Source organism: Molothrus ater, chromosome 21 (genome assembly GCF_012460135.2).
Source record: "Molothrus ater isolate BHLD 08-10-18 breed brown headed cowbird chromosome 21, BPBGC_Mater_1.1, whole genome shotgun sequence".
Classification (NCBI taxonomy): domain Eukaryota; kingdom Metazoa; phylum Chordata; class Aves; order Passeriformes; family Icteridae; genus Molothrus; species Molothrus ater.
Genome location: NC_050498.2, coordinates 1,278,463 through 1,291,893, shown reverse-complemented (window position 1 = coordinate 1,291,893; position 13,431 = coordinate 1,278,463). Strand labels below are relative to the sequence as shown.

General features: G+C 52.6%; 1 protein-coding gene across 1 annotated transcript in view; it reads left to right on the top strand.

Moving 5' to 3' along the window:
• The window catches only part of GALNT17 (polypeptide N-acetylgalactosaminyltransferase 17), a 253,854-nt gene that overhangs the window by 70,964 nt on the left and 169,459 nt on the right, over positions 1-13,431 (top strand). The window contains exon 3 of the mRNA XM_036394943.2: positions 12,122-12,288. Coding sequence (XP_036250836.1) covers positions 12,122-12,288 — 167 coding nt within the window. The remainder of the gene's footprint in view (positions 1-12,121; positions 12,289-13,431) is intronic.

The following is a 13,431-nucleotide window of genomic DNA, read 5'->3' as shown; positions in this document are numbered from 1 at the left end:
GGATGTAAACCCCCTTTGTGGGGCATCTCCAGCCTGTCCCTAAAAACTGACTGTGTTTTGGTTTGGGGTTTTATGAGGGGACAGGGAGAAGTTGGAGTATTTTTAATTGTGGTGGTTTTTTCCTTAACCTTGTGATAATTCAGCTTGTGTTTGACTGGCTGTGTTGGGTTGGATCCCTCCCTAGCTGCTGGGAGGTGTTTCATGGTGTTGCAGTTTTGCACTGGGTTCAACTGGGTGCCTTTGTGTGCTGGGGCTCTGAGCAGGTCCCCTCTGTCCCCCAGTTGTGTCTGTTGTGTATTTTGTTTGGCAGAGGTGGAGGTGTCACCTGGGACAGCAGAAAAGCCACACAGGAGCAAATCCCTCCACAGAGCAGCAGGGCTGGTGTGGAGCTTCCTCTGTGGAATAAAGGGAACCTTGTGGCACTTTGGAGTGAAGGCTGGTGAGGTCTTTGCTTTGTTCATTCTCCATCCTCAATGTCCCCTACATGAAGGGGCACCAGTATTTCTGGGCAGTTCATTGCATTCAGTTAACTGTACCTGACACTGGAATCTGAGGGGGAAAGCAGATCTGAATCAGCCCCATCTGCTGCTTTTCACCCTTTTGATGGTGCTTGGGACTCATTTTTATTCTTTTCCACCCACAGCAGTACAAATGTCTCACCAGTGTGTCAGTGTGAGCAGCCTGGGTTGGGCTGGCCTCTGGTGGTGTCAGCTCCAGGATTTGGGGATGGCTGAGCTCTCCCTGGTACCAGCTCTGGCATTTTGGGATGGCAGAGCTCTCCCTGGTGTCAACTCCAGGATTTTGGAGTGGCAGAGCTCTTCTGGAGACAGCTCCAGGATTTTGGGGATGGCAGAGCTCTTCTGGAGACAGCTCCAGGATTTTGGGATGGCAGAGCTCTCTCCAGAGACAGCTCCAGGATTTTGGGATGAATGAGCTCTCCCTGGTGCCAGCTCCAGGATTTTAGGATGAATGAGCTCTCCCTGGTATCAGCTCTGGGATTTTGGGATGAATGAGCTCTCCCTGGTGCCAGCTCCAGGATTTTAGGATGAATGAGCTCTCCCTGGTGTCAGTTTTGGGATGTTGGGATGCTCTCCCTGTGTGACATTTGCTGGGATGGCTGAGCCCTCCCTGTGTGACATTCCCCATGCAGAAATTTGGCAGACAGGGCTCAGTGACACCCCTCTGCTGAGGCTGATCCAAATCTGGCAGAGGTTAAACAAACTTATCCAGTGATGTCTGTACCTAATGGGAAAGGTTTAAAAACCTCTTCATCTTCCAGTCCATAAAGCCGTCAGCAGCGTGGCTCTGTGATCACAAAGAAGAAGAGCTGTCTCTAAAAGTCCATTGTGCCTTTTAAGTTCATCATTTTTATGCCAGCTCTTCCAGCAGTGGCATCATTCCACCTTGTTCCAGGCAGCACAAGTGGTGGCCACTTTTCTTCTTCATTGCTCCAAGTCTGTGCTGGGGGTGTCAAACTCCTGGGTTCCAGTGAGATCTGTTCAAGTAAAACACTCCCACCTCAGGCTCTGCACCAAGGATTTCCTTCTCAGTTTGAGAGGGAGCTTTCCAGCAGTGCCAGTTTCATCCCAGCCTGCCTGAGCACACCTGGGGCATTTGCTGCTGGGACTTATCCCCAGCTGGGGTCTGTACAAATCATAAACAAGACAGGACTGCTGGGAACTGCCTTGAGCTGTTTTATTTTCCAGCATCAACCTCATTCCATGGTTATGGCAATGGGAAGATGCCAGCAGCTCACATCCCAGGCAGCAGACACAGAACTCAATGTCACAACTCACTTTATAAGTTTTTTGCCCAATCACACCAAGCAAAAGCACATTGACAGTAGTTCTATCCAACCACTATAAGCACAGGTACCTTTGGTTAAACAATGCTTGCTTCTTTTGAATACAATACCTGCTTGTGAGTCTTAAAACACAATGCACAGAGCTCCATTATTAAGCTTAGAACTCCCTAATATCTCACTAGATAAACTTTTCTGTAGCTTAAGGAGTTATTCTAGACAAGTGTTAATACACACACCATTGTTCTATGCATCCTTGCTTTCTACATCTCATATAATTTTTCTGCTGCCCAATCTCATGGCTGCTGCTTAGCTCCAATCCCAGTTCTGCTGTCTCTGAGGCTGCCTTTTGCAGCTTTCCCAAAACCCTCTGATTTTATGGATTCCCACAGGACTGTCACCCTGGAGTCCCTGGCTGGGACATGAAGGGCTCCCTTCCCTCACTGCTGTTGGTCTGAACCTTCAGCCTGGGGCTGTGTCTGATCAGGGGAGGAAGAAGGTATTTTCACCTTCCCAAAAACCAGCTTCAGTGTGTTATACCTGACAGAAGTATACCAGGGATGGAGGGCTGGAACAAACTGTCCTTTGGCAGTGGCAGTGTCACTTCCCTGAGCTTGAAGGGAGCTCTGGTTGTGCCTTGGATGAGATGTCTGTGAGTTACCTTGTCCAGGACTGCACCTACATGAGCAGCTACAGAGCAGCAGCTGCCTCCAACAGAGGCTCTCAGAGCATGCCCTGGTGATTTACAACTTACAGATAATTTACATTTCCCTGTTAATTTACAGTTTGACATTGGTGCCTTCCATCTGGGAGCACCCAGCCCTTGCCAGTGGCCAGGACCTGGTGTCCCTGTAGGGCAGAGTCAGGGCTCCTGTCTGTCTGTCCTTGTGGGGCAGTCAGGCTCCTGTCTGTCTGTCTGTCCTTGTGGGGCAGTCAGGCTCCTGTCTGTCTGTCCCTGTGAGCACAGTCAGGCTCCTGTCTGTCTGTCCTTGTGGGGCAGTCAGGGTCCTGTCTGTCTGTCCCTGTGAGCACATCCAGGGCTCCTGTCTGTCTGTCCCTGTGAGCACAGTCAGGTTCCTGTCTGTCTGTCCCTGTGAGCACAGTCAGGGCTCCTGTCTGTCTGTCCTTGTGGGGCAGTCAGGGTCCTGTCTGTCTGTCCCTGTGAGCACATCCAGGGCTCCTGTCTGTCTGTCCCTGTGAGCACAGTCAGGGCTCCTGCCCTGCCCTGCCCTGCCCTGCCCTGCCCTGCTGGAGCACAGGGGCTGCTCAGCCCATGGTGATGGGCTCTGAGCTGCCCTTGTCTCCCAGCCTGGGCTGCTCCTGGCAGGGGAGCTCAGGGTGCTGCTGCCTCTGCTGTGCTGCTGTCAAATGCTGCAGAGAGCCCTTGCAAAGCTGCTCCTTCACTCCATGCCTGTTTGGACATCATTCAGAGCTCAGCTCTGTTTGCAGGGCACTGTTTTAAAACAAACAGAGAACAAAAATGCCCCTGAATTTCCTGCCTGCCCAATCTACCTTGCCTGCAAAGAGAGAGAGGCCAGCAGCCAGGCAGCAGGACCTGCAGCCTCCACTCCTGAGCCCTGCTGACCCCCTGTCCCCTTGGGCTGACCCCTCCATCCTGAGCATCATAACCTCAACATCTTGTGTTTAATCCCTCCTGCCTTGGTTAAGGGGACAGCAGCCTCCTTCTCCTGAGGACCTGTCAAACTGGGAGTCCCCAGCTGTGCTCTGGATGGCCAGATGTGGCCATGGGGAGACCCTGGAGCTTGGTCATGCAGGGCAGAGGCTGTGGCCAGCCCTGCCTTGTCCTCTTGGGGCTGATGAGGAGCCAGGGGCTCTGTGCAAGAACTGGGCACAGTGGATGTCATTCCTTGTGCCAGGTGACAGGGACACACTGTGGGCTCCTGCACCACACACAGGGGGAGTCCTGACCTCTGTCTCTGGAATGGGGTAACATTGCTGGTACTTCCCATCTGAGGAGTGCTCTCAGTTTTGGGAACCTCAGCACTGAGAGATGCAGTGGTGACTCAGTTGCAAGGTGTTTTCCTGAAGGAGCAATCTCTGGAATTGCTGCTCTGGAATAGCAATCTCTGGACTCTGGGGAGAATTTCACTTCCTGTGCACTAATTCTGACCGAGCTGTGTCTCACACACCCTTGCTCTAATGTGGCAGCTCCATAGCTCATTGTAGAAAAGGGATTTAAATATGTGTGAGTGGAACTCTCTCTCTGCTCCTGAGCCATGTTTTATAGGAACAGCTCCACAGCCCTGTGGAAGATGTGCCAACATAGCTGAGCACTTCTATAATGTCCACAGTGTTTTTAAGGACAGGAAGTAACAATTCATTTATTCTGCTGATCAAAAGAATATTTGCCTGTTTAAATATTCACACTCTTGAGCCTGCTACAAGACTGAAATGTCAGGAGGGGATAAGCTCCTGATAAGCACGTTAGCTGGATTTATTTAGTGTGATGGCCAAAAGAGAAATCATTAATAAGTCAGGATCCAGACTGGGGAGCTCCTGGGTGCTCAGAATTAGAAATAAAGGTGGGGGTGGGGGGAGGAGGGAGGGAGATCTGGCACTCTGATATGGAGGAGAGGAGGAAATCTTGGAGAACCCATCATCAGGATCTACTTCATAGAGGCGTGCTGTCCATAGTCAGAACCACCACATTCTTTGTCTGCCCTGTATTCTCCCACAGGCACACAGGATCTGCATGGGCTGAGATGATCTTTAAGGTCCCTTCCAGCCAAACCCCACTCAGTGATCCTGTGATTTGGGTCCATTTTGTGCCAGCTGGCACAGATTGCTGTGTCAGACTCTCCCTGTGTGCTGTCTGTGATGGCTGATCCCACAGAGCTGGACAGGGGTGCAGCAGGACCCCATCAGCAGCTGTAGGAATAACTCCAGAGGGTGAGGGAGCAGCACAGAGCCCTAAAGCCATGGGTGTTCTGTAGACCTGGGGGGCACAGAGCCCTAAAGCCATGGGTGTTCTGTAGACCTGGGGGGCACAGAGCCCTAAAGCCATGGGTGTTCTGTAGGCCTGGGACACAGAGCCCTAAAGCCATGGGTGTTCTGTAGGCCTGGGGGGCACAGAGCCCTAAAGCCATGGGTGTTCTGCAAACCTGGGGGGCACAGAGCCCTAAAGCCATGGGTGATCTGCAAACCTGGGGGGGCACAGAGCCCTAAAGCTGTGGGTGTTCTGTAGACCTGGGCACAGAGCCCTAAAGCCATGGGTGTTCTGCAGACCTGGGGCACAGAGCCCTAAAGCCATGGGTGTTCTGTAGACCTGGGGGATTCAGCCCTAAAGCCATGGGTGTTCTGTAGACCTGGGGGGCACAGAGCCCTAAAGCCATGGGTGTTCTGTAGACCTGGGGGGCACAGAGCCCTAAAGCCATGGGTGTTCTGCAAACCTGGGGGGCACAGAGCCCTAAAGCCATGGGTGTTCTGCAAACCTGGGGCACAAAGCCCTAAAGCCATGGGTGTTCTGTAGACCTGGGGGGCACAGAGCCCTAAAGCCATGGGTGTTCTGTAGACCTGGGCACAGAGCCCTAAAGCCATGGGTGTTCTGCAAACCTGGGGGGCACAGAGCCCTAAAGCCATGGGTGTTCTGCAGACCTGGGGGGCACAGAGCCCTAAAGCTGTGGGTGTTCTGCAGACCTGGGGGATTCAGCCCTCTCCATGGTGGTTGCTGCTGGTGGCATTTCAGAAGGACAGGTAGAGATGTCCCCTTCATGCTCTGGGGGACATTTGTGTCCTGAACAGCCCTGGGGGGCACCCCTGGGAAGATGAGGGATGGTGCAGCATCGGAGCTGATGGTGCTGTAGTTATGAAATAGAACTCAGGTTCTGTGCCAGTCTGAGCACAGACTCTGCTCCTCAGACCCTTCCTGAGCAGCACAGAGCAGTTCCACTCCTGCCCCTGCTCCCAGGGGCACAGCACCCTGTGTGCCCCAGAGTGATCTCCCAGGGTGCTGCCATCCCTGCCTGTGCCAGGCACCAGGCAGGCCAAGGGACTGTGTGTTCCACAGAGCAGGCTGCTGTTTCCCTGCTGTTATTTTACTGACCTTTTCTGCTGGGTGTATTTTCCAAAGCAGAGCGGGGCCTGCCCACCCTGAGTGGCTCCTGTTCCAGCCTGTGTGGAACATGGGCACTGCACAGGGTGTCCTTTGTGCCCTGGCTTTGAGGGATGCACAGTTGTTGTGGCTCTGCTCCCAGGGAACAGGAGGAGAGGGAACAGCCTCAGGCTGGGCCAGGGGAGGTTTAGATTGGATATAGAGGAAATTTCTCACTGAAAGGGGGGTCAGGCCTTGGAAGGGGCTGCCCAGGGAAGGGGGGGAGTCCCCATCCCCGATCTGAAGGCCAAGGAGTGAAGAGTCCTTGAAGCCAAGCAGTGCCTCTGCTGTCTAGGAACAGTCCACACTCCAGGCTGTCCTTTATCTGCATTTATTGGTGTTGATCAATGGGTTATGTTGGGAAGGGAAGGTGTGGAAACCATTGGGGTTTGGCTGATGCCAGACAGGGCAGTTCCAGGTGGTTGATGGAAATGGCTTTGTGCCCCAGGTGAGAGGTGTTAATTGAGTGGTAGAATGGATCTTGTTAAATCACTGGGCAGCAAGAGGTGCTTTGTAAATGTTAGCTGCCACTTTGTGGCCTCTCTGTGCTCCAGGAGTGTTTGTTGTGATTTCCAGGTGATTTTTCTGCTGAGGGATCATGAGGCAGTAAATGCTGGGATATCCCTTTTCTGTTACTGAGACAGACAATAAACATCCTAATCCCGCTGCCTGCTCTGAGGAGTGGATTTACAGCTGTGTGCTGAGCAGAAAACAAACGATCAGAGGATTCAAAGCAGCCTCTGCAGCAGGCAAACACGAGCTGGAGCAGAGCTGGGGTTTATGCTTTTTGTCTTTTGAATTTGGCTGACTTGATTAATCCAGCCTGATGTGTGCCAAGCTGTTCAGCAGAAACTCAGCCCTGCTTCCTCTTTCCACAGCTTCCCTTGTCAGCCTTCCTTTGTTTGACTTTTTTTGTCTTATATAAACCAGGTGAAAAGATGTTCTCTGTAAATACATTTGTTTGGTGGGTTTCCTTGCAGGTTCTCATGTTGCAGACTTGGGCTTTATGTAGAATAAAGATCTGGGAGCCAGTAAAGGTGGTGGTGGTCACAGTGCAGGAGTTGTGTCACCTCTGCACCCACCCAGATCCTGTGTCCCTGCAGGAGGGGCTGGGGAGGATGTTGGGAGTTGTTTTATGCAGGGGCTGCTGTCAGTCCTCAGCTCCACAGTCTACTATGAAGTGACAAAAGATGTCCTGGAATATCCTGACTTGAAGGGAGCCCCAGGGATCATCCAGTCCAGCCCTGGCCCTGCACAGACACCCCAACAATCCCACTCTGGGCATCCCTGGAGCTCTGGCAGCCTCAGGGCTGTGCCCATTCCCTGGGCAGTGCCAGCACCCTCTGCGGGGAAGAGCCTTTCCCTGAGCTCCATCTACACCTCTCCCTTCATGGCTGAGCCATACAGAGCAAACCCGTTTTTCCCCCCTGTTGGAGGCCAAGAACATTTCTCAATGAGACCTCAGCAAGGTCCTTAAATTAAACCCAGTGCTGAACATGGGCAGTTTTTCCCCAGCCTCCTCAGACTTGGAGAGTTTTGTGAGCATGATTTAATGAAACATATTCAAGCATGATTTAATGGGACATAAAATGCCTCTTTGATACCTCATTGATCTAAAGGAGAGACAAAACTGTGAGGTGGCTCTTTCTTTCCACTACTGATCCATGATATTTCAATATAAATCCTACAAGCAGGTGCCAGCCTGAGTTTAATTGGAGAGAGCAGGATTTAGTGGGACAAAATGTAATGGTATGACCTGCACTGATTCATTTCCAGATGTTGGCAGGTGCTCTGTGCTCAGGGGGGTGTTTCCCACCTACAAAGCAGGGATGGGGAGGGATCCCCTGCAGCCTCCCTCAGTTTTCTCCTGTCAGGACTTGTTGCAGACTGGCCCAGTGCCTCTGTGTCATGGTGGGTGCTGGGACCTTTCTGAAGAAGACACTTTAGGGGCACAGGCAGGTCTGTGCTCACCCTGGGTGATTTCAGCTCTTCTGGGACCCAGGAGATGCAGAACAAGGGGTCTGCATGTGGGGTTCTAGGGAGAGCTTTATTGAGCCTCTTCCTTCCTCAAAAGGGTCCAGGGACCAAGAGCTACTGAGCAGGGAAAGCAGGGGTTATATGGGGATCTTGAGGGGTGGGGCAGAACACCAGGGCCAATGGGATGAGGACACAGGGGTGGAGCCAAGGGGAAGGGCCAATGGGATACATGGCATCTGCATGTCACAGCAAGGCATGCTGGGAGAAGCCTTTTTCCTCACCCCAACAATGGTGGCTCTCCCTTCAGACGTTTTCCCCGGACTCCTAAGCTGTGGCCTCTTTCCCTGCTGGCCCATTGGCCTCCCCACCTCTGTCCTGCAGGTGTGGCAGGACCTGTGCCCTGGGGCCACCTGCAGATGTGCACGTGGCTGGAGAGCACCTGCTCCATGGGCAGGGAGAACCTTCTGAGGCAGCCTTTGGGACTGATGGAATGAGGAATGTGGGCTAAATTCCACATCTGATGATGGGCTGGGCTTCAGCTGGGGGTAGGTAATCACTGACACTGGAATGTGTTGTGGTGGTCTGACCCTTGTATTTCATTTAAATGTAGAAGTTTTCAAGTGCAGGGAGTGTTCCCCTGAGCATTCAGCTTCCTGGAATGAGACTTGCTTTGGGCTGGCCACATACAGCACGAGCTGGGTGTTAGAAATAAAACCTGAGAATCACAGAATCCCAAGTGCTTTGGGTTGTAGGGACCTTAAAGCCCATCTTGTCCCAGAGGGGGACACCTCCCACTGTCCCAGGCTGCTCCCAGCCCTGTCCAGCCTGGCCTTGGGCAGTGCCAGGGATGCAGGGGCAGCCCCAGCTGCTCTGGGCACCCTGTGCCAGGGCCTGCCCACCCTGCCAGGGAACAATTCCTCATTCCCAATATGACTCTCTTTGAGCTAAAACCATTCCCCCTTATCCTATCACTGCTTGTCCTTGCAAAAATTCCCTCTCCAGCCTTCCTGTGGGCCCCCTTTAGGCACTGGAAGGGGCTCTAAGGTCTCACTGAATTTTGAAGGATTTTGGCCTGGGATCTGAATTCCAAGGGCCTTGGCTGGCACACAGCCAAGGGCTGAGGGGATAACTGTGGGCAGGGGGTGTCAGGAGTCTCAGCTGAGGTTTGGTGCATTGCCTGGGACTCTCCCTGAGCCCCTGGAGCTCCTGCTGGCACCTGGGGTCAGTGCTGGATTCTCTGTGCTGTTCCTCAGGGCTGTCATTGAAGTTCTGAAGGCAGCAGGGATTTCCCACCCTGTGCCCACCCACCCTGCTGAAAAGGCAGCCTCTCAGCGGGCAGGGTGCTGTTCCTGGGGGTGCAGGTGAGGAGGGAGGTGTGGGGGCTGCAGCCTCAGCTGTCCCAGCACTGCTGACCCACAGTGAGTGCCCCTGCAGGGTCTGAGTGCTCCCCAGTGAGGCAGTCACACCTGTGCCTCTGCCTGCACATGGGCTGAAGGATGAAGCATCCAGATCAGGCCTTTTTCTATGGAAAATGTTTAAAAGAAAAAGCCCAAACCACCCAACAAGCCAAAGCCCAGCACTCCCCACCCCGTGCCCTCACCATTCCCAGTTTCCTGCAGCTTCTCCCTGGCCTTCCCAGTGATGTCTGAGCTCAAGTGTTGCTCTGCCCTTTGCCCTTCCCTTCCCAGGACAGCTCCAGTGTTTTCCTGCACATTTGCAGGATATTTGCTGGTTTGTGCATGGAGGAAGCCTCGTGGAGCTGCAGGCTGTGGCAGAGCATCCCTCACCCCACAGCTTTTGGCACCAGCACTGAAGGGACCCCGTGGGAGGAGTACAACAACCTTGGTGTTAATTTGGTTTAAAATTGCTGCTTCCCCAGCTCTGGGGTGGGAGCCAAAGCCACCAGAGCAGGGTGTTGGTGCAAAGCCTCTCCTGCCTCTGGAGAACTGGAGCTTTGTGCCCCAGCAGTGTGGGCTGGCCTTCCCCACTCCTCCCTCCCAGGCTCATCTCCTCTCCCTGGATCCTTGTCCATCTGTGCTGGCCTTGGGGAGGGAGAGCCCTGCTAGGAGTGCTGCAGGGAGAATGCCAATGAGCAGGAGATGAGCCTCAAAGAGCTGGGTTTGGATTTGCCTCCAGAGCTCTTTGATCACAGGCTGAGCTCTTTATCCCCTGCAGCATTCCTTGGGGGAAGGCTGCCCAGAGGTGAGCAATGATTAAAAGGAAACATTCCTGCTCCTGTGACAGCCTTGACTTCACCAGAGCAGGTATCAACATCAACCAAAAGCTGTTTTTAATGTCTGAATCAGTTTAGTTTGACTTTCTTGGCAGGATTTCAGGGTCACTTGTCACTTTGCCCCATCATGACCATTCTTTCATTCATTTTAAAGAAAGATTTTCCCTTTGGAATATCCATTTCAGTGTTTGGTTCCCTTCTGTTGAGCTCTTGGCTTGCTGTAGGGTAGGCAATAATTAAATCACGAAACACAACCATGTTGTCACCCAGCAAACTTGTTTAACTAAAGAAGATCCATAGAGAAAACTCTGTTTCTGTGGAAATCTTTGTCTCCAAGTCTCATTCTGGAGTCTGAAGAACGCCTGCTGTTGCCTAAGAAACACCCAGGACAATTAAATGCAGAGGCATTGCTGGGGAGTGGAGGAGCTGCTGGGATGTCACTCTGCCTTTGGTCTTTCTCTGCTTGTCTGGGCAAGGTTTGCTCCATGCACACTCATTGTAATTCTGGGAACTCTGCTCCTGTTCCCTGTCTAATCTGTGAGGGATGTGGGGACGGGGTGGGGAGGCTCCTTCTGTCCTTGCCCCACCTGGATTTATTGTAGGGGCAGCTGGAGAGTTGAATTAAATTGTTGGAAGTGGTTGAAGTGGGCAGGGTGCTGTTCCTGGGGGTGCAGGTGAGGAGGGAGGTGTGGGGGCTGCAGCCATGGGCAGCCTCAGCTGTCCCAGCACTGCTGACCCACAGTGAGTCCCCCCTGCAGGGTCTGAGTGTTTGCTTTGCACAGTTGCTCTGTTAAGAGGAGGTGTCTAGTTGAGATGAAACATGGCAGGGAGACATCAGTGTCCCTGTGCTCCCTGGAGGGCTGGGGGCACCTGGAACACCCCTTCCCTCTGAGCTGCCCCAGCCCTGCTCCATGGATGTCCCTCTGTCCATGTGTGTCCATGGAACATGGACCTGCTGCTTGCCAGGGTTGGTGCTGGTGCAAACCTGGGAGCTCCTGCTTTTGTCCTGCTCTGGAGTCTGTGTGAGCAGAGAGCCAGCCCCAAACAGTGCCCGAGTTCAGGAATGATTCCTGAAACCTGGGAGGTGATCACAAGGGTTTGGGTTTGACCATCCTGGCTGTGGAGTGCAAAGACACCAGGTCACAGCACTGCTTCAGAGCCAGGAGTGTGCTCAGGAGTATCTGCTGGGAGAGCAAAAACATTTATTGAGACTATTTAACCAAGGCTCATTTTATGTTCATTTCTTTCCAAAGCAAATGGGAGGAAAAATCCCAAGTGCTGTTTAAGAACAAGGCTCATTTCTGAGCACCTGTAAATCTTGGGGCTGAGTGGGACTGGGGAGTTTCCCTTGAACTGCTGGAGGCATTTGCTGTGTTCTGGAGGCCACTCTTGCTTATCTGCCCACACACACAGGTGGGGTGGGTGTGACCGTGTTCACAGGGGTCTCAGGTTGAGGGAAGAGATGAGGATCTGACTCCATGTTTCAGAAGGCTGATTTATTATTTTATGATATATATTATATTAAAACTATACTAAAAGAATAGAAGAAAGGATTTCATCAGAAGGCTAGCCAAGAATAGAAAAAGAAGGAATGATAACAAAGGTTTGTGTCTCAGACAGACTGAGCCAGCTGGCTGTGATTGGCCATTAATTACAAACAACCACATGAGACCAATCCCAGATGCACCTGTTGCATTCCACAGCAGCAGATAACCATTGGGTACATTTTGTTCTTGAGGCTTCTCAGCTTCTTAGGAGGAAAAATCTTAAGGAAAGGATTTTTCATGAAAGATGTCTGTGACAGGGTGAGTTCTGGATGGGCCTGGGGCTGCTCTGCTTTGCTGTGCTCTCTCCCCAGCAGCAGCGACTCGAGGCTGGATCTGCACTGGGGATCCCTGGCTGTGCACAGCTGGGAGGTGGCACCCTGGGATTTGCCACGTGCCTGGCTGGAAATGCTGCTCTGTGACCTCTGCTGACCCTTCTGCCCTTTGTGCTGCAGGTGCAAAGAGCTGAAATACGGGAAGGACCTGCCCCAGATCTCCATCATCTTCATCTTTGTGAACGAGGCGCTGTCGGTGATCCTGCGCTCGGTGCACAGCGCCGTCAACCACACCCCTGCCCCCCTGCTCAAGGAGATCATCCTGGTGGACGACAACAGCGACGAGGGTGAGCAGCACTGGCAGCTCCAGCTTGGCCAGGAGGGGCTGGGTTTGGTCTGCAATCTCCTGGAGGGTTCCTGGGGAAGGGCACGTGGGGTGAGGGGGTGGGTGTGCTGCTGGCACAAAGTTCTCTGCTGCTTCTCTGGTGAGGAGCAGGGTCAAAGCACAGTTAAATCCGAGAGAGTTGTTGTTTGAAAATGTAGCTGGGAGCTGGAGGGTGAAGGAAAGCAGAGAGCCATCTGGCCTTTCCCTTTAGTACCATCCAGGAGCCCTGGTCTCAGGGTATCCTTGTTTCTGATAATAACTTTGGTTGTTGCAGATAGGCATCTCTAAATATTTGCCAGGACAAGAGCCTGGAGCCCAGGGGGATTTCTGCTCTGGCACCTCCCAGGGGTGTTAACTGAGATGTTTCCTCTGTGTGTGCCTCAGTTTCCCTGCTGTAAAATACCATCCCAGGCTTTATAGATGGCTGGTGCTCTGCAGGGACCCTCATTCCCTGAGTTCTGGAACAGGAAAGATGAAGAGGAGGAAATAATCCCAGCTCACCCATCCAGGTCAGGTCCTGCCACAGCCTGGAGGGGATGTTTGGTTTCCCACATTACACACAGGTGTCCTTTGGTTCAACCTGCTCTCAATCAGTGTTGTCATTCCTTCCCTTCTGGCTTTTGATAAGACAGAACTGAAGGAAGCATTTTCAGACTCAAATTCTTCCAAGAATCTTCTTTTTGTTCTCCCAATATCCACTCAGACAATATAATCAGGGCAGTTAAAATCCTTGTGAAGGACAGCAAATAGTTAAGTGACTTTGTTTACTGCCTTCTTCAGTTGTGCTGTGTTTTCATCCTTTTAATGTTATTTGAAAAAAAATTAATGCAGGAGTGCCATGGATACTGTGATTGGAGGGAAGAGCAGGGCAGGGAGCAGGGTGTGGAGTGCTCATTTCCAGAGGAGCTGAGAGCTCTGCCTGTGAGGAGAGGAGCTGGTGCACAGTGAGCTGTTCAGGCTGCAAACACAGGCACTCAAACACCACAGTGATGAGCACCACAGAAAGCTGATGAGTTCTAATCAGTAAAGGAATCAGGAGGGCAGGTGGGAACCACAGCAGCTCCAGGGCAGGGGCTTGGATGGTGCCAGGGTGAAGCTGTGGGAT